Source organism: Loxodonta africana, chromosome 20, assembly GCF_030014295.1.
Source record: "Loxodonta africana isolate mLoxAfr1 chromosome 20, mLoxAfr1.hap2, whole genome shotgun sequence".
Taxonomy (NCBI): Eukaryota; Metazoa; Chordata; class Mammalia; order Proboscidea; family Elephantidae; genus Loxodonta; species Loxodonta africana.
Window position 1 is genome coordinate 70586942 of NC_087361.1, and position 24332 is coordinate 70611273.

Below are 24332 nucleotides of genomic sequence, written 5' to 3' on the forward strand. Positions count from 1 at the left end.
TTAAAGCCACTCACTTGTGGTATTTTTGTTGCAGCAGTGCTAGCAAACTGGGACGTACACCTGTGCTGGGAGTTTTTCTTATTGAAGAGTTAAGATAAAAATGAAATATGTCTTATATCCGTGTAGCTACCAAAAGTGGAAACCCTGGTGGTGTAGTGGTTAAGTGCTGTGGCTGCTAACCAAAAGGTCAGCAGTTCGTATCTACCAGGTGCTTCTTAAAAACTCTGTGGGGCAGTTCTACTCTACCTTATGGGTCGCTGTGAGTTGGAATCTACTCGACGGCAATGCGTTTTTCTACAAAAAGTGAGGGGGAAAAAAAAATAACAGGCTGAGAGAATGAGTAGGTTTAAGACAAATGTTTTCTTCTATCTAGCTAGCATATCATGTAGAGTTTGGCCCCTGTAGGCATTTGAATTTAAGCAGCTGCTTCACCAGCGGGTCTGTCTCGACTGCTCCGCATTGCTGCCTCCCTCTGGCCACACCACTGACCGAGGCAGCCAGAGCAGGTGCAGTCACCAGGGAGCAGTTCCCAGTGGTCACACCAGGCTCAGGGCCAGAGCAGCAGGTGTCCGTAGCTCACCTGCTCACCCTCCAAAGTCACTGGGCAAGCGCCTGGGGACAGGACTGGGGAGGTCTGTACTCCAGGGCAAGTGACTTAGCCTCTCCACGCTTCATTTCCTTGTGGGTAAAATGAGGTCTGTAGTGAGGGTTATGGGTGGACATCTGTAAAGTGCTTGGAACGTGCATGGCATTAATAAGTGCCACACAGGCATTTGTTAAACCACTGCTACTTAGAGAGTGCGGTGTGTGCAAATGGTTAACGTGCTGGGCTGCTAACAGAAAGGCTAGAGATTTGATTCTAAGGCACCTCGGAAGAAAGGCCTGGTGATCTACTTTAGAAAACCCAGTCATTGGAAATCTATAGGGCACCGTTCTACTCTGGCACACATGGGATTGCCAGGAGTCACAGTCGGCTGGAAGGCAACTGTGTTTCTTTTTTTTTCACTTAAAATGCAGTCCAAGGACCTGCAGCTCAGGCATTGCCTGGGGGCTTGTTAGAGAGGTAACTGTGGTGTCACCCACGCAGGAATCGGAATGTCCAGGGTGGAGCCCAGGTATCTATTGTTTTAGATGATTCTGATACACGCTAGGTTTGAGAAGCACTGTTACAGAAAAAAAAAAAAATTTTTTTTTAAATCTTACATGGGGGTTAAATTTTTAGGGGGGATGTAAGGAAAAACCAGGGATGTAAAATATTCTTTAAACTAAATTGCAGTATAATATTTGTATATTGTATCAACTCTGTCAAATTAAATGTTTCTTATGACGTGTATAAATAAAAACCGCAAAGCTACAGTGCTGCGTATAAAACCGAGTACAAGTACAGTATTTTTAAATAACGGAAGGAGCGTAAGAGTTAAATGAGGTCTATATGCATTTGATTTGGTTTCACCCTACAGATCAGGCCAGAGCAGACTATCCTCACTCACTTTCAAAATGCAGGGTGCCCTGGAGCTGGCCCGGGATCAAAGGTGGGCGATGCCGGGCGAGGAGAGAGGGGCCTACCTCATCCCACCTCGGTTCAGAGAAAAGAAGGGACCCCAGTCCAGCTCGTCCCGGGGCTGGGGTCCAGCTCAGGGGCCCCCTCCCCGTCGCCCAGGGGCTGGAGCGCGTCCAGGAAGCAGGCGGCCCAGCCCATCCGGGCACAGGGAGGGGCGCGCCAGCCGGGCCCGAGGTGGGGGGTGCCGAGTGGGGGCGGGGAAGCCGGGGAGGGGGCATTGCCCTGGAGCTGAGGGCAGCAATTACATAACCAACCAACCCCGGGCTCAAGCTGTGAATTAATCAAACCGCTGAAAATAAAACCTTCCTCTCAGGAACTTCAGACAAAAGAAATGAAAACAACCAGGCTGGCTGGAAAATAAAAGGCAGCAGCACTGAAAGGGGGACAAAAGGAAACCAGACAATAGGGTGTTGGACAAAAGCAATAAAGCCAAAGGAAGTGTGACAGGCGAACAATGCGGGCCTGTGGGCTTCTGATCCCCGGCCGGGCTCCGCGCCACCTCGTCCCACACCCACCGCTCCGCCGGCCGCGGGCGCGGGCGGGCGGGCCTCCGGGCGCTCCTCGCTCCGGACTTCGGACGTAAAAGATATTGTCTCCTCGGTTCTGTCCCGTCGAGGCTGCCAGCTCCTACCTCAAAGCCCTTCTTCCCAAGGCGGCCCAGGGGCCCCAGCTGCAGCCGCCAGTAGGGAGCCTGGTCGAGCCAGCAGGGACCGGGGTCCTGAGTCCAGCGGCAGAGGAGGTGACCGCCCCTCCGCTCTGTCCAGTACTGTAGTCACTCGCCACATGTGGCTACTGAGCGCTTGAAATGTGGCCAATCGCCGTGGAAATGTGCTTCAAGAGTAAAATACACACCGGATTTCAAGGACTTAGCACGAAAAGCAGAATGTAAAACATCTCTTAATAATTTCCGCTCTTGGTTGCATGTTGAAATTCTAATATTTGGCTACATTGCGTTAAATAAAATGCATTATTAAAATTCATTTCACCTGTTTCTTTCTGCACTTTTTAATGTGTCTGCCTAAAGATTTAAAATTATACGTGTGGTTCACATATTTCTACCAGACAGTGTTGCACGAGGACAGCTCCTTCCTTTGGGCTTCTGTGGCTTTCTCTACCCACACTTAACCCCCAGAAGTGCCTCCAGCTGGGCACCGTGCATTATCTTTACACTGGGGAGCCTGCCTCCTGGGTCTCCCAATGGCCTCATCCTGGCTTCCAGCACAGCGCCTGGTAACAAAGAAAATGACTCCTGGTGACCAGCCAAGCCGGTTTGGCGGTGTCAATCTGTCACCAGGGCCTGGTGCCCACCAGATAACCCTGCCAGACCCTGCTGCCCAGACAAGGGCCCTCCCATCCTCACAGGCGTCTGACTCAACTCCGGGCCTGGGCACTGGTCCTGGGCTGGTGGAGAGGCACCAGTCCAGCTGGAGGGGCCTCCCCCAGGAGCCCCGCCCTGGATCTGTACTTGAGGGACGGGGCCCTCGGGCATCTCTTTTGCCCCTGTCCCCTAGCACAGGCCTGCTGGAAATGAGCAGCTCCTCTCCCTGCCCTTTACAGCCTTAAGTGAGCAAGGTCCAGCCTGCCATGGCCCCTTGGTTGGGGTTCTTTCTGTGGGGACCAACAGCCCCAGGCTCTGGACCCTGGCATCCTAGCTATCCTCTCCCAGAGCAGCAGCAGCAGGAGCCGCGTGTGATAAACTAAATAAGAAGAGAAAGGGGACCGAGATGGAGGGTAAAGGGTGGCTATGCAGTCCCTGCTGTGCCACTCAGCAGAGGGTCCCTGCACAAGTCACTTCACCTCTGAGGGCTCCTTCTGTAAAATGAGGGGTATTTGGGCAAGTCAACAGAACAGTTTGGAAAACGCATAGGCTTTTGGGTCCAAGAAACCTGTGACTGACTTGCGTGACCTTGGGCAAGTTAATTAACCTATCTGAGCCTCTGTCTCCTCATCTATGTAATGGGCACAATAGCCCATTCCTCACAGGTGTCCATGAGGATTAATACAAGGCGAACATCCAATAAATTGCTGCTGTATGAGGCTGAGGAATTAAGAGCCGTAGATCAGCGCAGCAGACCCTGGCATCCAGGGGGCCCTAGGAGCCTGTGTCCTGGGCTTTAACTTGCCTTCAAGGAGGGCAGGATGACAGGGCTCCCCAGCATCACTATAATAATGACTCACAGTCCAGGGTGGTTTCCCATTGATTGAAGTTTTCCATTTCACAGCCACCCCCTCTTAGCGCACCCCAGCCTGAGGCCCCACACAAGGAATGTGGGGTCTTCTTTCTCCTTAGGATCCAGCTTCCTTTGGCTCTAGGGACAAGCTGAGCCCCTAAGTCAGTTGGAGAAGAGAAAACCCTTTGTGTTGCCTTGAGTGGGCTCCCAAGTCTCCTGCCCATTCCACTTTCGTCAGAGGCCCACAGACTGGTGGCTCCTGGTCTCCTGTTCCCAAACATGGACACGTAGGGCCAACACGGATGACCACCATGTGCTTGAACATCTGTGCACCCTTACATTTGCCTGTGCCCGTGGCACAGGTAGTGAGCACCTCTGGGCGGGATGCACACACAGGACTCCTTCACACGTGTGCAAACACACTCAGTGGACACAGCCATGGGGTCTAACCCTAACAGGCCTGGAAAGGGGATGCTCGCAGACTGTACAGTGTACTTGGAGACCTGCCCAGGCGTGCCCATCAGGGCTTCACCTGCAAACGGGTGTGGCCTGGGGAAAGGGCCACATGCTCCTGGCAGAGTCATGTAGGTATAAGGGACAGGCTGGGAGAGAAAGAGATGACAGTCTGAGGGAACACAGGAGGAGGTTTACAGGTCTCAGCTCCAAGACAAGGCAGGAAAAGTAGAGAGTCAAGGCCTGGAACCAGACCATCTCATCATCCTCCCTCCAGCCTCCAAACTGAGACCCTCCTAGAGTCAGGTAGTTGAACGAAAAGCCTCTGGGGACAGACCTGGGTAGACAGAATCCCAGCTCTGCCGATTAACTGCTGTGCAATCTTGGGCAAGTGACTTAAACTCTCTGAGCCCTAGTTTCCGCCTCAGTAAAATGTGAATAAGAAACCTAATAGGAAGAGGGGAGCCTTCCTAACACCCCAGAGCCCATCAAATGTGCTTGTTTTACATTCTCATGACACCCTAAACTTGGCCTTCAAAGTACCTATCACGGTTTACAATGATACATGTGGTACAAGCTTAATTTATTTTGACTCACCCAGTAGCCTGAGAAACTTCCCCTTCCGATCCCTCCCCAGGGCACTGTGGAAATATACCTGTTTTTGCTCATCACTGTAGCCTGAGTCTAGCACAGTAGCTGGAACACAGTAGGTTCTCAATACACATTTGTAGAAAGATAAGACAATATACAGCATAGCAAAAGGGAAAGCTGGATGTGTCATAGGTGATAGCTACTATTACCGTCATTAGTAGCTAGATGCTGCTCTCGGGGGTTTATTTTCCCATCCCTATCGCCCACAGCCCTTATGCTCAGCTGCCTCCTCCTTGGATCTAAGCTCTTCCTATGAGTGACCTAAATCTTCCCAGCAGCAAAGCAAGTCCATTTCCTTTTGTTTTTACCTCCGGACAGATAAGAAATGTCTTCCATGCTTTTTGGGCTTAAAGATCCTGTTGGATCTTAGCAAACTAGAAATAGAATGGACTCCCTTAAACTTAGCAAATATATCTACGTGAAAACCTACAGGAAACGTTATTCTGAGAAATGAAATATGGAAACGTTTCTGCCTGAGAACAGGAATGAAAAAATGCCCATTATTGCCACTTGCAATAAAACATGTACTAGATTTTTTTTAGCCTAAGTAAGCGAATGGGAAGAAGAAATAAAATATGGAAAGTTTGGAAAAAAAAAAAAAAGGACCTGTTGGAGTCCTCCTTTAAGTCTCGTCTTTTCCAGAAATTAAAAACCCTCAAATTCCTTTGCCCCTTTCTTACAAAGCACGCTCTATGCTTCAGTTACCCATGAGACTTCTCAGGAGGTTCTGAGGTCAGTAACCACAATCTCCCCTTTCTCCAGGTGCCTAGAAGCCAAAGGACTCTCAGGCCACAGGAGGGGCGAGTTCTTGGGCTCCCTCATTCCCACCCCGTCTGATGTCCCGGGTCCTGTTCAGAGGCCACGAACCCACAGGACACCCCCACCCACCTCCTGCTCAGGTGGAGGTGCCCCTGCACATAGCCCAACCTCCTTGTTCCTGCTCCCACTCCCACTCTTTGGGCAGAGTGGCCAGAGCCCACAGGCCAATCTCACTCAGTGAAGACACCGAGTTCCTGAGATATCAAGTTCATATGGCTTGTTTGGGCAGTGTGGCTTTGGGGCTATAGAGTTGGAGGAGCTTCAGCCAATGGGGACCCACAGCAGCATCCCTGCTCCCTCTCTTCAGTGACCAGAGGCCCAGCAGCAGCTCTGCCCGGCCTCCCTCCCTTCTCAGAACTCACGTCACAGGCCCTCTGCCCTCCTTCCTTCTCCTTGGCCTTACCTTACCTGAGCACCTGTAAGAGGCAAAGGCCCCTAAGAGAAGAGGGCTCCAGCCACCTTCACCCTTGATGCCTGGGTATGTCCACAGAGCCCTGGGCCTCTGGGCTGGTGCCCGTAAGGCCCCACACCCCCAAATCCTTCACAGAGGCCAGAGGCTCAGCACACAGACTGTGGGTGCAGTCCTCTCCCTTGTCTCCTCCCCCCACCAGCCCTCTCTGGGCATCCGACCCCCACCCACGCACAGGCATGCACACACCTGTGATGTACAGACACAGAGCGCTTTTCTACCCAAAACAAATCACTAGCCACTTCCTCTTCTAATCAGGCAGCGGCCCTACTGGATGGGAACCAAAGGAGTTTTCACTCTCAGCCCTTCCTCCCTCTACAACGACAGCCCCCCAAATATCTAGATGCAGATAGAGATAGACACCAGTGCCACAGCAGGGTGGGTGACTCAGACCCAGGGGACAGGAAGACAGCCTGAGTAGAAAGGCAGACCCTCGTCCTCAGGGAGGGCGCAGGCACAGCCAACCGTTTGCTGCTGACTCCTGCTCCCAAGCTTGCCCCAAGTGGGCAGCGCCAACGGGACAGAGCCAGGGAAGGAGGTCCACAAAGCAGGGGCGGGGCAGGGCCTGAGTCCCAAGGGAATGCCGCTTCCTCTTAAAGCCCCAGAGAGTTGAGAGCTTCGGGCAGCCCTAAACAATAGCCCAAGGCGTGGGTGCCCAGAACGGTGCCCCGGTGCCACATCCTGCCATTCTTCTCCCAGGCCGCACCCTACCACCCTTCCTGGCTACACCCGATCCTATCTCTGATGTTTACTCAGAGATGGGAGCTGGGCCGGCTGCGGCTTGGAGAAAGCTTCACCGAGAGTTCCCTCACCCTCTCCAGCCTCTGTGTGCCCTGGCAAGTATCAGATCCAGGGCGTGGCCCTGTCTGGTCAAGCCCAGCTCAGGGAGGGCCACGGCCACACCTGTGCTGTTTCTGGGCTGGCCCAGGTTATGTTCACCTGGTGGAACAGCCAACACTTGGCCGACTGAGGCTCAGTGAACTCCTGAACTCCGGTCTCCTGTCTCCAGCCTGCAAGAAGAGGCACCCACCCCTGCCTCTCCGGCACAGAATCCAGCTCCAGACAGAGGTTCCAGGAGCCGGCTGATCCCCAGCCCAAGGGCATGATGGGCTGAAGTAGCTGTGATGTTCCCATCCACCTTCCCATCTGATTTATAGGCCTCTGAGGCACCTGAGTCTTCTCCCAACTCAAGGGGGACAGTCGAGCTGCTAGAAGGCCGCTGCAGGTTGGGTAGAATTGAGAAGAAGTAAAACAGCATCTGCAGGACTCCCTTTTCTTGGAGGCCTTCCTGAAGGTACCAGAAGCCGACTCCATGCACTCCCAGGCCTGACCAGCAGCCCACTGGGTTTCCCTGTGGCGAGGTCAAGCCTGTGTCCTGGGCGGGGGGCCGGCATGCGGCCCAAACCGGGCGGTGGGACCGATTGGCCTGGTCGAACCTCCCTTTTTTTAAACATAAACCGGAGGGTGGGGGGAACCAGTTGCCGCTGAGTTGATTCCAACTCCTGGCGACCCCGTGTGTGCAAAGGAGAACCGCTGGCTCCACGGGGTTTTCAAGGCTGTGATTTTTCACAGCAGATGGACAGGACTTTCTTCTGAGGCATCTACGATTGGGTTCAAACCGTCAATCTTCTTGTTACTTGGTTGCAACTACCGTGTGAGGGGCTCTCTATTCATTTCCCCCTTCAACTCTCACAAGAACCCTACGAAGGAGATGAGGAGACCGAGGCTCAGGCACATGGAACATCCTCCTAGGGCCTAGCATGGGTGGCAGCACCCAGGCCTCCCTGATGCCCAAGCCCATGTCTTTTCTCCTGATGCCCTGGACACTTTCCCTCTACCTCAGATAACAGGATACTGCCTTCACAGTTTATAGGATTTAAGTTGTCTTCATCTTGAAACCCTGGTGGTGTAGTGGTTAAGGGCTACGGCTGCTAACCAAGAGGTCGGCAGTTCAAATCCTCCAGGGACTCCTTGGAAACTCTATGGGGCAGTTCTACTCTGTCCTGTAGGGTCGCTATGAGTCGGAATCAACTCGATTGCAGTGAGTTTTGCTTGTTTGTTTTCACCTTGACTCATGCTAAGGAAGAATTAGTCCAAAGAAACTAAGGCAGCTTTGAGAACTTAGGGGAAAAACCCAAACTTTGAAAACCTTAGTGTTTTCATGGTGATTCCAATGCCTACTTTGCGATTAGGACACAATGTGTAATCCAAGAATCTGGTGCAGAATGTGTGCCCAGGGAAGGAGGGGCAGAGGAAGAGTAACCTAAAGCAGGAGGGGATCTCTCCCTGCCCCTAGAGCACCTGGGAGCAGCACCTCCCCGATCAAGGTCCCAGGCCTGTCCCAGGCTCTCCTGCCTGAAGGCGGAGTACAGCCGTGAGACCAGCAGTGCTGGAAGGCATCACGGCCTGGCTGAAAGGAAATGGGCTTTGTTGTCAGACAGACAGACAGACCTGTGCTTGAACCCTGGCTCTACCCTGTATACATACTAGCTGTGGGACCGTGGGGAAGTTTCAGTTCCCCCCTCTCTAAAATGGAACAAATATTACCTCCCCCATAGGATTATTGCAAGGACTGATGGTGATGATATTTGTAAAAAGCAAAAAATGTTTGCTCCCGGAGCCCTCCCACCTCTGTTGGGAAGCGTCTCCCACCTCTCACGGACAGACAAGCAGAAGACCACAGATGCCTGGCCTCTTCCTTCTCCATGTGCTTCCTGTATGGCTCTCTCTTTGGTGCTGTCTCATCCCACCCCTATTAGGTTGTCTGTTGTCCAGGTGTCAGTAGGTGTCCCCAACTGTCCGGAGCCTCCCCTGAGTCAGACATGAGACCCTACACGGTGCAGATGGGCTGAAAGGCCCCAAGTTGGCCAAGGAAACCCCACAGACCAGCGCCTCTGCTTATCTGGCTGAGCCACCGTGCCTTCCCGGGCTGATGACACAAAAGCTCTGCAGAACTCACAAGCTCCCTCATTTCCTCTGGAGCCCAAGAGGGTGAAGCATTGTTCTGTTAACCACTGCAGTCCCCTGCCAACTCCGGAGAGGGGAAGGGACAAACAGAAGGAGCGTGAAAGTAGCCCTGCACACCCACAGGCCATGCCTTCTGCCAGTGCTGGCCTGGGCTGGGCAGCACTTGGCTTCAGCTTGATGACAAGTCTAAGGCATGTGGACAAAGCTTTCACGGGGGAAGGTGGGGTGGAGGCTCTGCAGACCTGCAGAGCTGGTTCAAATCCTGGCACCTCTCTTTACTAGCATGGACTAGGCTAACTTATGTAACTCTCTAAGCCTATTTTCTCCTTTATCTAGACAATGGAACTAGTACCCTACACCCAACAATGTGGCTGTGAGGACTGCACAGGATAATCCAGGTGAGGCGCAGGGCCGGGCACACAGCGGTGCTGAATGAGCGGTATCGTTACCGCCAGCTTTGGAGGGAGAAGGGTGGGGGAATTAGGGGTGGGTTACTCACCCAATTCGTCAGTGCTCTAAGAAGCAGCCCCATCACTCTTGAGGCTTAAAGTCTTCACGGCTCAGATTCTTTATTTGTAAAGTGAGACTAACCATACCCACCTCTCATGGTTGTGGGAGAATGAATAAGTGAGTGTATACAAAATACTTAGCCTAACACCTGGCACAAAGAAACTGGCACTTAGTATTGTCATTGCAGATGAATGAATGAATGTGCTTCCAGGGAACCTTTCTGCCAGCCAGTGCACTCAGCCCCAAGCCAGCATGTGCTCCAAAGGCCCAGGAAACAGCACCTTTTTAAAAGCACGTCAAACATCAGCCTCCGTGCAGAATCCATTAGCCCACAGCCCACTCTCAAAGTGGGCACCGCCTCACTGCATCCTGGGGACCCGAGGGCTCGGGAATGTATCTGATTCCTTCCCTAGTCCCTCTCCTTCTTCTGCCTCCATCACCCACTGCAGGGACAGGGGATCTGGGTCAGCAATCAAGATGGGTCGATGATACAAGAAACAAAGAAGCGGCAGTAAATGTCGGTCATCGAGGAAGCCATCAGGCAGGGTTGACAGAGTACAGCCTTGAACCTCAAGGTCGGCACGCAAATAATCAGCAAGAACACTTGGGCCTCATCCTCTCCTTCCCAGGATACACCTTCCTAAGGGTCCACAGAAGATACACCTTGAGAGAAGGTCTGGGGGCTTCCAGAAGTGTACGAGTGTCTAGCTTGTCAGTTTGAGCAGATGATGAAGAGAAAGAAGACCAACAGCAGCATGGAAGTCATAGTAGCCAAGACCCCTGGGCTACACCTGAATGCCACTGGCTTCACCTTTGGCTCCCAGGCAGATCTGCTATCCCCCCATTGTCTCCCCCTCACCTGTCCCCAGAGGTTCTGGGTGGGATGCCACCCATGCCTTGTGTAAGCCTAATCGCCATCATCTCTCCCCAGATGAGCGTGCTCATCGGAAACTCCAATTTAGCAGCTCTTACTCAAGTAGCATTCATTCTTCCAGCGAACAAAGTGTTCCGTTCTTTTTCTCTGCAAAGGCCCCGTTTCCTCTCCCATTATCTACCCCATCGGCAGCCAGGCCTGCCGCAAAAGCAAGACTTTGTCTTTCTTTTTTTTTTTTTATTTTCGTGGCCTCCCTTATTTATGAGTAGTTGTTTTTTCCCAGCTTTGGCTCCTTTTCAACAGGGTAGGGAAGCAAGGGGAGGAGAGTGGTATAATAGTCAGTCATTGATTTCATCTAAAATGCTCATCAAACAATGAGGATTCCACCCCGGTTTGCCCTAGACCCCACCTTTCACCACTAGCACCCTTTGGAAGCCAAGGCAGGTCTACCTCAATTAAGAAAAGAGCCAGATCTGCAAAGCGGTGAGACGAGGCATAACCCTGGGGCCCATGATAGTAATAATATTAAAAATCATAAAGGTAACAGTCAAAGTATTTAACGAATGAGTGGTGGGCACTAATCAATCAGATGGGACTCTTGGGCCAATCAGATGAGTTGGCAGATGCCAGCCTGGATTGATAAACAATTGGTCCACTAGCACTCGTGTGCATCAGCTCCAGACCCCCTCTGATTGTAATCAACATTTACCATGTGCCAGGCACTGTTTGAATCACTTCTATGCATATTAATTTATTTAATCCTCACAACATTCACCTGAGATAGGCAGCATTATTACTTCCATTTAACCGATGCAGAAACTGAGGCACAGAGGAGATTTGCACCCAGGCAGTCTAGCGTCAGAATCCACCTCTCAACCAAACAATAGGAATCGAGTAACACATTATGCCAAGCTCCATCTACAGAGGTTAGCTCTTTTAGTTCTTCGGACTGCCCTGTGAAACAGTTACCACTGCTATCTCTGTTTTATGGATAGGACACAAAGGCGTAAAGAGGCCAAGCAATCGTCCAAGGTCACAGCCTGTGAGTGGTGACCAAGGAACTGGACTCAGACGCCAGCTGTTGAGTCTTCTCTTAAGCACTGCAGTATACCGGCTTCTCTTCCACTTGACTCAATTTCCCAAGAGATAGGGAAAGCCATCTCATAGAGCCTGAATTGCCTGCCCTCCAGCCCCCACCTCTGCTGGGCCGGTGCTGCTCCCACAAAGGTTGCCAAGTGAACCAGGCTCTTGGCCCTAGCTTAGTTGTAAGAGAAGTCAAGGGCAAACTTGGAGCAGAAAAAAACGCCTAGTTTCACAAGCTACAGGCCAGCCATGCCAGGAGGCCAGGTAAGAGCAGGTGGTAGTTGGTTCAGTGTGGCCCACACCCATCAGTTGCAAAGACAGCGTGATTCGATGCCAGAGGCCAACCACAGTATGTTTCCATGAATGAGGGGCAGCATCTGGAGGGTGCAGGGTGCCTAGCCCCTGAATGCTCTCACAGCTATCACTCTGTTTTCTGGCCATTCTCCCATGCGTACCTCCACACTTTCACTCCTGCTCTGTTAGCTTCACGTTCATCCCTGAATTCTCAATAGCTCCCAGCATAGCTATGCACTTAGCAGACCTTGGAAACACATGTCTATGAATGGCTGCAGTCACTCTTACTTCCTTATCAATTATTTAATTTTTTTTTAACGTAAAAGGAATGTGTGCTCATTGTAGAAACTCTGCAAAATTTAGAACATAAAGAAAACACAAAAATAAAAAATCACCCACTTCCCATCATCATTCCAGAGGTGGCCACTGCTGTCAACCCGACAGATTCCCATCAATCTGCTAGGCATGGTTTGTCTGCTTTTTTCATCATGGAGCTCATAAGCAATCTTGTCTATTACTTTTTCCCCACTTCATAGTGTATCACGGGGAGTTTTCACATTACTAAAAATTGGAAATTATTAAAAATTCTTCATAAAGCCATTTGTAATGGTTGCATAAGGAGCCCCAATGGTGCAAAGGGTTAAACTCTTGTCTGCTGACCAAAAAGTTAGTGGTTTGAACCCACCCAGAAGCTGTGCAAGAGAAAGACCTGGAGATCTGTTTCCACAAAGGAAACCCAGGAGACCCTTATGGGGCAGTTCTACTCTGTCGCACGGGGTTATGAGTTGAAATCGACTTGAAGGCGCCCAACAACAACAATGGTTGTTTATCTTCCACTCTAGGGACACAACCATGACATACTTTACCCAGTGCCCCACACAGAGCCGAGATGGTTCAGCTCTGTCAATCTCATAATACTCAAGTCTCCTCCTTCCCCAATATTATCCACCTTCCCGGCACCTCTGCTGGGTCACAGCCATCCTGCCTGTGACAGGTGGGAAGAAAGCGGCCCTGATGGGGATTGAGAGGACAGAGCAAGGTGGCAGAAGGTCTCGCCTGCCTCCTCTGGATGTGCTGAGTAAAATAGCAAAGGGCATATAAGAGGGATGGGTGCTGAGGCCAGGGGTCAAAAAGACTGGCCCAAGGCCTGATTGCTTCTGCAATGGAAAGAGTGTGTCTCTGCATTGGTTTCCCTTGAATAAGACAGAGAACACGAGACTGCTAACAAGTCACACTTCCATGGCACCTTTAATCTCGCAGACAGGCAGAGGTGAACCCATAAACAGCCTCACAGACCTGTGACTATGTCAGACCAGACGTCGTAGAGCACAGCAGAGCCATAGAGCGGCTGCCTTTGGAGAACCCTGAGCTTGCAGAGCCCTAATTAATGTCACTAATTGAAGTGTCTAGAAAAGGCCAGGGCCAGACAGTGCCAGACCTGCCCCATCGGCTAGAAGGCCTTCCCCTCAATGCCTTCCTCGCCTCTAGGGCCAATTAAAGGCTTCCACCTGCAACCCAGAGACAAGGTGCACTTAGGATTCCTCAGCTGGGAGTTCAATCAGCAACTCGGCCTTCCTGGAAATCCCTCTCTCAGATGTCCTTCTTAGGGTGATGGTTTCAAGAAAAGCACCAGGCTGACACCCGATTTCCAGAACATGTCTGCCCCCGCCTGGCTGTACAATCTTGGGCAAGGTATTCTACTGCTCCAAGCCTCTCTCAGGGCTTACTCCTAGTGTCCTCCCATCTGGAGAGGACCTGGTGACAAGGGTCCAAAATGGAGCTCTAAATCAGAAGGCCTGTGAGTCAAAGCTAATGGGAGGCCTGCACTAAAAGAGAGTGGCAGGGGTGGCCCCTGGGAAAGAGGAGGAGGGAACTGACCAGCCTTCCCAGTCGGCAAAGAACAATCATCAAAGCACAGAATCCACTTGTAGTCACAGACGCTGCTACTGTGGGCCGCCCGGATCATCCATTCCTCTTTGGTGAGTGACAGGTTGGCATCCCAGTCCTGTCCAGCCCTAAGATGCATTCAGTGCTTCAACTTTTCTATTACCAATGCCTTAACTGGTAACAAGGAGCCCTGATGGCACAGTGGTTAAGCACTTGGCTGCTATCTGAAAGGTGAGCGGTTCAAACCCACCAGCAGCTCCTGGGGAGAAAGACGTGGCAGTCTGCTTCCGTAAAGATTTCAGCCTCGGAAGCCCTACGGGGCCATTGTACCCTGTTCTACCCTGTCACTATGAGTCAGAATTGACTCAAGGCAGTGGGTTGTTTTTTTTTTTAAACTGGTAAAAGTCATCCCAGTTTCCACTTGACCAAGATACAGAGAGTGCACGTAGTGCTTCCTGTGTTAGAAGCGGCATACGCTCTTCTGTTGTTAAGAGCATAGGCCATGCTGGTCACAGCCCATCACAAGGGACCCTTAGGGAGTTCCTATGGGGGGCGTGGGGGAAAAAGCCACTGTCCAGAGAGGAAGAGAGATGAACCTCCCTCGGCAGCCCCTCCCTCAGCCCCCACCGGGCCACTGGAGCTTGCTGCTCCGTTTCCCTTCCCCCACAGCCCGCGCCCTTTACTCAGGGGATGGGGGTCAATGATGGGGTCACTGGAGGAGCCCAGCTCAAAACCAGCTCTGTTGCTTAGGAAGAATTTAACCCTCTCCCTCCTGGCTCCTGACTATCCACCCTAGCAGACCTACCTGTGTGGAGGGAAAAAACATGTCAGACGGGATCTAGCCAGGCCCAGGTTAGAATTCAGAGCACACAGTAGCATATGCACTGAATTTTCAGGCAGAAGGGCTGTGGTGTTTGAGCCCTAGCTCGGCCACAAACTCCGTGTGCAGTCCTGGGCATGTCTCTTAACTTCTCCGAGCCTGTTTCCCCACCTGTAAATTGGGAGTCAGGGGACACGCTGAACAGACCACTGGGAGCCTCGGCACGGTTGTTTTCCAAACGTCAATACACTTTACACACCTGATGGTTTCCAAAGCCCCACGCACAGGTAAAGGGCTCACCTTGACCTGAGTGTAGGGCCTGGGACAAACCATCCAACATTCCAGGTCTTGGTTTTCCCATTTGCACATGGAACGAATTATTATTCTTCTCTCAAAGAGAAAATGAGAGGTGAGGGAAGGTGCTAAGGCCTTTGATACTGTGGAGACAAAAGATGCCAGCCCGATTTCCATCTTCGGCTTGCAGCCCAAATCAGGGTCACAGAGTGAAGCTCCTCAGCCTCAAGCTAATAACAGGACCTGCCATTTATTGAGCGATCACAACAAGCTGAGCACGTCACGGATATTTTCTGCAGTGACAAAACCCATTTTATAGACGAGGAAACTGAAGCTAAAGGGTGAAATTTGACTTAAGGTTTGCTTCACTCCAAGTTCTAAAACACACCATAGGGATCTCTGAGAAGGAGCAATTTACTTCCCAATGACACTTCAAACCCCAAGCAACCCTCTCTGTCCTGGGGACTGGGGGCTGAGAGAACAGCCAGCCACCACCATGGTCAAGCGGCCAAAGGGAGAGCCAGCCCCCACACCACACCACCTTCCCTTCCAGCCAGACTCCTGCAGGCAAGGTCCCTGAGCACCCAAAGTCCAAAGGTTAGTGAAAGGCTGTTTACCTACTAAAAGTCAGCAGTAGTTGGGTTTGTGAACGTGGTGGTTTCACGTCTCAAAGCAATCCTGACTAGATGTGAATGTCACTGGTTATACAAAAAATAGAGCTTACTTGGTACAGAACTGTCCCCCTTAGCATCCAGTTTAGGGTGGAGAAGAGGAAAGACAAGGCTCTTACGCCTGGCAGTAGCCCACTTGCATCTAGTCTGGGAGAAACATTCTTCCTTTCTCTGGGCTACTCCCTAGGGCTGGGTCCACGTGTGGGGGGCACACCTCAGCCTCCTCTATCGCCTGGCCCTACCCTTTCTCCAAGCTCTTGGAACACTTGCGGCAGCAGCTGTCACCCTCACTTATTTCGGAGTGAGCAGGTCACCCCAATGACTGAATGCCAGCTAACGCCTGTGTCAGATTCCCGCTGGGCAGATGTTGTCGTAAACCCTTTTTCATGTAATCCTTTTTATTGGATCCTCTCAACGTGTTGTGAGAGGCTGAGGGAGGTGTCATAGCAGACAAGGTCTGTCCCTTGCCCAGATCCTACAGAGGCCATACTCATAGTCCCAGGGAGAGGCTGCCCACCACATCCAGACAGGCCCTGGGAGAGCTGCCCTCAGTGAGGCCTGGCGGTTCCCTGCTCCCCACCTCAGCACAACCCTCAACAGTAACAACCACAATGGCAACGATATTAATACCAGCTCCCACTTACTGGAACCTTCTATCCTCCAGGCCCAGTACTAAGTGTTGTAATACATACATGTCACTTCACAGAATCCTTTTACCCTCGTGAGGTAGACATTATTATTCCCCCACTTTACAGGTGAGAGACCTGACCTAGCGTCGAAGAAAATTCTAGTATTAGCCAGAAGTCACCCAGCTCGGAAGCAGCAGAGGCAGGACTCAAACCCCGGTCAGTCTGACTCCACCCTGAGTCCAGTCTCCCAGCCCAAGGCTATGGAGAAAATTCCTCCAGCCGTCCTGGCACCCAGGCCAACTCTGCTGAAAGGAGCTTTGTTCCCACAGTGCAGCTGTGTTTCCCTGAACCTGTCCCACCTCACAGGCTGATGGGAGCGTCCCTGAGGGCAGGGTCTAGCCTGGTCTCCAGGCCTCACCCGGTGCCTTTTGCCACGTAATGACGGCTTGGTACAGCTTATCCGTTCCCTGAGTATCTCATTTGTTAAAAAAGAAATCAAACCAGTGCCCTTTAAAAGGACTTCTAGCGATGAATGCTCCTGATGGGAAGCCTATATTCTTGCATCTCCCGGGAAGATGGGCCACACCTGAGCACCCACGGAGCCAAAGCTGTGGGTCAGGCAGCATGGGCTGGGGTGGACAGAGAAAAGGAACATCCCCGGGTTGCTAGATCAGCCCCCACACTCGAGGAGCCCGCTAGCCCTGGCAGGGAAGGGAAAGCTCTCCCAATTACCAGGCAGTTTCAGCACGATTTGAAGGCAGCAAAAATGTCTTTGAACTGAAAGGAAAAGAACAGGGTTCTGTTGGAGTGTTTCACAGGGCAATGAGACGCCTCTGCCTAAGTCAGTGAGCCATCTATTCTGAAAATTCTCTGAGACGTTCTCAGTTCCCCATTGTCAACAAAATCCTGGCTCCCCAATCTGCATTCAAGGCACTTTCCAGCCTCAGTGGTCTGGGCCTCACTTTGCAATCTAAGCTAACACCATCCCTTACGTGAGGGGACTCCAGAAACCGACCCAGCAGGGTTATCGTTGTTCCTTACTGAGCCTGGCACAGCCTGGCACAGGGGTGTCCTACAAACACAGGGAGTTGCCAGGTCCAGACTGTGAGCTCAATACACACTTTTCCAGCTTACACATGATGAGTCCAACCTCAGAGTTCATCCTTCCCTGAATCCCTGGCAAGAGCCTTGAGTTCATTGGGGAGGAGGATGTCAACCAAGGGAACGGGGGACAAGTAAGCAGCCTCAGGATTAGGGCCATCAGTTGTATGTGGAGGGCAATAATAAAATAATGGTCCAAATCTTACAGCTGGAAAACAGGCCCATTCTCACCACCTAACACCCTTCTCCCTCACTGCCCAACATACATACACATTTTCTGCCCTAGCACTTCCGAGAGTCCCACAAAAGCCGACTCTTCTTCTCCTGCCAGTGAATCTGCCTCTCAGCAACCACACAGCAACAGCGAGCTCAAAGCCATGGTTGGGTGTAAGGAATCAACCCCTTACTTTGGGGAGTGCTTCGCTCTCCCCAAAGTAGCCTGGGCTCCCTACAGAGGCCTAGCCATGGGCAGAGCTCCAGTGGTACAGGTGCCAACGTCCTCTGACCTGGAAAAGGTCCCCCAGTGCTCCTGCCCTTTGGCACCATGGCCCTCGGGGGAATGCTGACCCCTTGACAAGAGGCTGATGTAGCTACTTGTAGTCAAAGAGCTGGAGGAGAACGAGGGGAAAACACAAATGAGACAGACTTACATGAAGCGTGGATGGAGGAAGGGGATTTGCCTCCTGGAGCAGGGGCTGGTGATGAGCCCGGGGAAGTGTGGAGGCCAGCCTGGTGGAGAGGGCATCATGTGTGCTGCTCCCGCCCTCTCCATTCTCTCCCAGGACCCCCACACAGCAACCTGCGCACACACAGCCAGGCAAGCGCCTATCTGCTGCCCTGATCTCACAGCTGTGGAGCTAGAAATTCCACCAGCTCAGCACTTTTGCAGAAAGGGGGTTGTTTTTCTTATGCACCGTTCTTTCCACAGGGGTGGTCATCTCATCCGCCCCCTATTCCACGGTCCTCTCACACAGCTGCTCTCCGTTTCTTTGAGGGGCCTTCCCAGGCCCTGCCATCTGGGGAAACTCTACCATTTTGTCCTGAGCATCACTGCTCTGGCCCCATTTCACAGAGAGAATTCGAAGCCCAAGGCCCAGGGGCCAGTGTGGGAGGGGAGCCACCTCGCCCTGCTCTGCTGGAGCCATTTGGGTCTATGTGGGGATGCCACGCCATCCAGAGGGACTCCCTGCACAGGGCTGGGTTCAAGCTGGCCCCTTACTAAGAAAACACCTAGCACACGCCATGACGCTGGCCACCCGTCCTTTCCTATACGGCCTCTTGCCATGTCCCCCAAGAATCTTCCCCCAACACTAGAGAACAGAATGTGCTCAGCTAAGGAGACCCAGATGAATAAATTGCTAATAACAGACTCGCCATCTGAAAAACAAAAGACTAGAAGGCTGGCCCTTCCCTTCTGTTCCTCTCATCCGCAACACTATTTCCTGCAAGCCCAAGAAGAGAAGCCATAATCACAGAGGGGGAAACCCATCCCTCCCACCCCCAGGGCCACAGAGCTCCCTTCTCCCCACCAGCCCTTTGCTTCCTGGGCGTAAGAGCCAGGCCCCAAGGAACTCATGCGTGGTATATCTTTGTTCTCCAAAGCTCCTGTCTCTCCCTTCACTTTACCCTCACATTTACTGAGCACGTGCTAAGTACCAGGCACTGTGAAAATGCATGAAGCATCCGGGTCCCTGTTCATAGGTGAGGAGGTTGCCCTTGGGCCAGGCTGGGTAAGTTGGGCCTGTGTTTTCCTGCTAAAGAGCAGTGGAGGCGGCAGTGGTGGTGGGGGGGCTGGTCCAGCCCTCTGCACTAATACCAAGGAAGCAGGATCAATGGCAGGGACAACCCCAAGCTGACTGCCTGTGAGACGGGTCAAGGGGGCAATGGGATGGGAGTGAGGAGGCCCAGACAAGAGCACAGAGCCAGAAGCGGCCATCTTTGAGAAGAACAATAGTAAAAGGTAAACCTGGGGATAGGTTATAAAATTGTGTTTAGTGTATCGGTTATATGCAAATTGCATATGTAAATATGTACATGGCTCCTGGAAAAATCCAAGGGTCACTGCTGCTCTTTCTGCCTCTCCCTGTTACTGGGGCAGTTCCCAGAGCTAACAGGAAGCTGTATGACCCCAGCCCCAACTCCCAGCAACCCCCTTGGCACCAAATCCTCTCCTTAGCCTCACCTTACCTCAAGGTTCCCTAGTGGCTGCCCGAGAAGTGTGACTGCAGGGGAGGAAGAGAAAATGGGGCTGTGCCCACTCAGGGCACAGCCGAGGTACCAGATGAGGGAAAAGACGAGGAGAGCAGGGTCCTCTGCCAAGGCAAACACCTGTGCAATGATGCCACTCAGGTCTGCTCTCAGGATGGGCTCCCGTACCTGTTAGAAGACCCAGAGGGCTGCAGACATTCCTCGATGCCCCTAAACCCTTCCTACCACCAGCTCCTCAAAGCCAATGGCAAGATGCCAGGGCAAGAGGCTAGGGGACTGTACAGCAACATCCCAAAGCGGGTTTTCACTTGTTCTGCTCCAGGGTTGAAATGCCACGTGGACCAGCTTCATTCCCTGCAGATGCACAGCTGGGAACACAGACCAGCATGGGTCTCAGGGAGCCCTACCACTTAGACAAGTCCACATCTCTGAATCTCATTTTCCTTATCTGCAAAATGGGAGAATTTTATACCCTCTCTACCACCCATCTGTCAGTTTGTCGCACTGTTGTGGCTTGCATATTGCTGTGATGCTGGAGGCTATGCTACCAGTATTTCAAATACCAGCAGGGTCACCCATAGTGGACAGGTTTCAGCAGGACTTTCAGACTGAGAAAGACTAGGAAGAAAGGGCTAGCAGTCTACTTCTAAAAATCAGCCAATGAAAGGCTTATGGATCACATCAGAACACTGTCCAACTCCCTTGCTTTGGACACATTATCAAGAGGGATCAGTCGCTGGAGGAGGACATCGAGTTTGGTGAAGTAGGAGGCCATCAAGGGTGAGGGAAACTGTCATTGAGATGCATTGACATAATAGCAGCACTGAGGGACTTGAATATGTCAGAGGTTGTTGACGATGACACAGGACCAGGTAATATTTTGTTCTGTTGCACACGGGGTCACCATGAGTCAGAGCTGACTTACAACAGCTATCTACCTATCTACCATCTACCTATCTGCCCATCTATCTAATCTATCAACATATTCTCTGCCTTCCCTAACTCTAGCTCCCCTGAGATCAGCCTCACAGAAGCACAACAGGGAGGTTGCCACAAAGAGCAGATGTGGGGACTATGATAAAGAGTCCGACTCCACATCTGGACTTTGAAGCTGCAGTGAAAATTCCCAGAGCAACTGCCATCAATATCATTTGACTCTATTTCCACAAGAACACAGCACCCTCATTTTATTCCAGGAAAAATAAAAACAGTTCTTCCAGATAACAAGTGTTGGCAAAGATGCTGGGACCCTCATACACTGCTGGTGGTATTTTAAAATGGTGCAGCCACTGTGGAAAGCAGCCTGGCAATTCTTCAAACCGTTAGACACAGAGTTACCATGTGACCCAGCAGTTCCACTCCTAGGCATAAACCTGAGAGAAATTAAAACATATGCCCACACAGTAACTGGTACACAAATGTTCACTGCAGCATTGTTCACAACAGCCAAACAGTGGAAATAACCCAAATGTCCATCAATGGACAAATGGATAAACAGAATATGGTATATACATACGACGGGGGATTACTCCGCCACGGAAAGAAATGCAGTCCTGATACATGCTATGACATGGATGAACCTTGAAAAAATTATGCTAAATGAAAGCAGCCAGACTCAAAAGGACAAATATTTATGCTTTCATTTATACGAAGTGTTTGGAATAGGCAAATCTATAGAGATAGAAAGATTAGTGGTTGTTTAGGGCTGGGAGGGATGGCAGGATAAGAGGGTGACAGCTAAAGGATATGGGGTTTCTTCTTGAGGTGATGAAAATGTTCTAAAATTGACTGTGGTAATGGTTGCATGTATCTGTGAGTATACTAAAAACCACCAAATTATACACTTTAAGTGGGTGGGTTGTATAGCATATGAATTATATTTTAATAAAGCTATTTAAACACACACATACACAGTCCCTCTCAAGTTGCAGATGGGAAAAGTGAGGTGCCAAGTGGTTAAGTGACAGGCCTGAGGGAACACCCAGCCAGCAGCAGAAGCTAGACCACTGGCCTCAGCTGCTTAATGGGCCCCTCAAACGCCAGCCTAGCAGTCAGGAAAGACGGTGCAGGCCTACTGAAGAGCTTACCCCAGAGGGAAACGCAGGACAGGAAGCCCCACTGCCTGACACACAGGAAACAGCAACTTGGCAGCCACAGGAAGGGGTCCTGGGACCCAGGGCTACAGCCACTTCAGTCCAGCAGAACCTGGCCAGTGCCCTGGGAAGGCTAACATCTGGCCCTTCTGTATTAGGCCAGGTGTCCTGGGCCCCTGGGCCTGACTTCCCTACCCAAAGGCAGCCTGGCCCACCGTGGCTTCGAAAATCACCGAGGGAAGGAGACAGACCGCTGTCTCCATGTTACAGACCGAGGCCCAGAGAGGTTTTATGGCACAGGCAAGATCACACAGCGAGTAACCATAACAGCTACCGTTCACTGTGCACCTGCTATACATCAGGCACTTGGCATCCATTTCTTCTAATCTTCACAATAATCCTTCCACAGGTGAGATGCCATCACCCCATTTTATGGATAAAGAAAATTACCCAAAATCAAGATTCAAAATCCAGAAGACTCAAATCCAGAACTTTTTGGCTCTAAAACCCAAGTTAGTGAGGCTGAGTTATTCATAACATATTGGCGAGAGGAGGAGAGAGGGGAGAAATACACTGAGCAATGGCTGAAACTGGCCCCTGACCCTGCAGTAGCTGACCGCATGCTGGGGTCCTTCCTTCACGTGCCACGTAGTGGCCCTCCACGGCCTGGGCCAGGCCACCTCTGGCCACTCACAGAGCTGTACCTCAGACACAAAAGTGTACTTCACACCCCGCTGCTCTGGCTCACATGGTGTCCTGCCCACATTTTTGACCAGCAAACCCCTACTCCTCAGTCAAATCCCAGCTTAAATGTTGTCTTCCTCCCCCAAAACTCCAGATGAGTTGACCATTCCTCCAGGGCATCCAGAGCCCTTGGACATCGCTGGTCTCTAGGACTTGACCAGATTGTAATGATTTATTTCTCTGTCTACTCCTCAGGCTCCGGCTAGACCCGAACCCTTGATACTCTCTCAGGGACAGAGACAGTACAATGGCTTTCTCTTATACAGCCCTTGCTATATGCCAGGTGTTGTTTTATATCTGTTTACTCATTGAGTCCTTACAATGGTCCCACGAGACAGGTACTATTACCAGCCCCATTTTATTATTATTTATTATTATCACCCGCATTTTACAGATGAGGAAACTGAGACCCAGAGAGGTTAAGCTACTTACCCAAGATCACACAGCAGTCTGGCCCCAGGGCCTGCCTGCCCCTACTGGGACTGTATTATTTTTCATTGCACTCCCCAGGCCCTCGTGCAATGCCTGGCACAGGGCAAGTACCCAATAAAGGTTTATTCTAGGTAAGGGAGGAGGAGGGTTTTACTGCACCCCAGCCACCTTCAGCCTCAAATTCACCGGGAATCCCACAGTCCCAGGCCTTCCCACTTCTTGTCCCACCTTCCATCACTCCAGACAGCCCTCCTGACACTCATCACTTCTTCCACAAAGTTCCAGGTGCTTTTCCCATCTCTAGTGTGTTTCTAGCTCTGGTGCCCTGGCAGGGATAAGTGACCTTGCTGTTTTTCCAGTGGGTAAACTGAGACCCACGGACGCCTCATGGCTTCCAGAGGGTTTGTTCAAAGGCAGGTCTCTGGCTTCTCGGGCTAGGATGCCCGATCCCCAAGTGGACTGGTTTGCCCCTGTCTCAAGCAAGAAAAACAAATACCAAGAGGAAGGGGCATCTGGAGGGCAGGACCTGCCCTTCCCTCATTCCCAGCACCCTCTGGCCGACCTGGCCATGGGCTTGGGCTGGGCCTGAGGGGAGGGAGGAGAGGGGGCTGCTCCCTGGGCCAGGGAGGAGGAGACAAGAGGACCTTTGTGTCTGCAGAGCTCCTGAGACACCTGTTCTCCCTCCTGCCTGCCTGTGGCCTCCCTCCAGGACGAGCCTGTGTGCGGCCTTGTTTATCCTGCAGCCTGGCAGCCCGGCCCAGCCTGCTCCCAGCATGGGGCTCCGGCAGCCCTGCCAGCACCTGCCCGGTCCTGGCAGCCCCGGAGGCTGCTGGCCAAGCACAATCACCCCGCTGTTGACACAGTTGTTGATTTTCAGGAGGGCAGGGAGGGATGGGAGGGGAGGAGAACACAGCAAAGGCATTTAACGCCAGCCTGGCTAATTCGCAGTTGGCCTACCAGTTCTGTACCCCCTGCAGCTGCCTGAGGGAGGCTTGGGGTTCCAGTCCCTCAGCAGCTTGGGCCACACACCACACCATGCCCAAGTCCTGCTCGAACCCAAGCACCATGCCCCAGGCAGCCCCAGGCATCAGTGCATACTAAAACCCACCCCCTGGGGCACACACAACTCAAATACTGGCACCCTGTCTTCAAATGCCCACCACCCACCTCCCCCTAAAGTCATGAGGCCCCCAGGGGCCTTAGCGAGGGGCAGAACCATCTCACATGCCCTTGGAGACCTGGGTGGGGCCCCTGGGAGACAACGAGGGACCTGTCCTTACCACCTGCTCTTCTCTCTGACTGTTCCTGCCACGCATGCCATCTCCTCCCATTCTCGAGGTCTTTGATGTCTTACAGGCCGCCTTCCCTGATGGCCCAAGTCTGGCTAGGGTACCCTCTGGGGTGCTCCTGAAGCCCCTTGACCTGTACCTCCCTACCTTCCTATTTGTCAGTATTGGGATCAATTATGTACTTCTCTTTATCTTCCTGAAAACTGTGTGCTCTGTGAAAACCATGATGCTCTTCTTGTCTGTTGGCCCAGCATGGCACAGCACAGCCCCAGGGCAGAAGGAGTGAACCCCATAGGCCAAACAGCCATCACC

The 24332-nt window shown here is 51.9% G+C and overlaps 1 protein-coding gene across 4 annotated transcripts in view; it reads right to left on the reverse strand.

Annotated features, from left to right (window-relative positions):
- SOX13 (SRY-box transcription factor 13) overlaps positions 1 to 24332 on the reverse strand; it is a 55112-nt gene that overhangs the window by 20899 nt on the left and 9881 nt on the right. For 3 of the 4 annotated variants that reach the window (XM_023548298.2, XM_023548297.2, XM_023548296.2), the window contains exon 1: positions 17905 to 18744. The exons of the other annotated variant lie outside the window; for it this stretch is intronic. In XM_023548298.2, the coding sequence (XP_023404066.2) occupies positions 17905 to 18026 (122 nt within the window). In that variant the 5' untranslated portion in view covers positions 18027 to 18744. Of the gene's footprint in view, positions 1 to 17904; positions 18745 to 24332 lie in introns of those variants that run through there. 4 annotated transcript variants of the gene reach the window in all.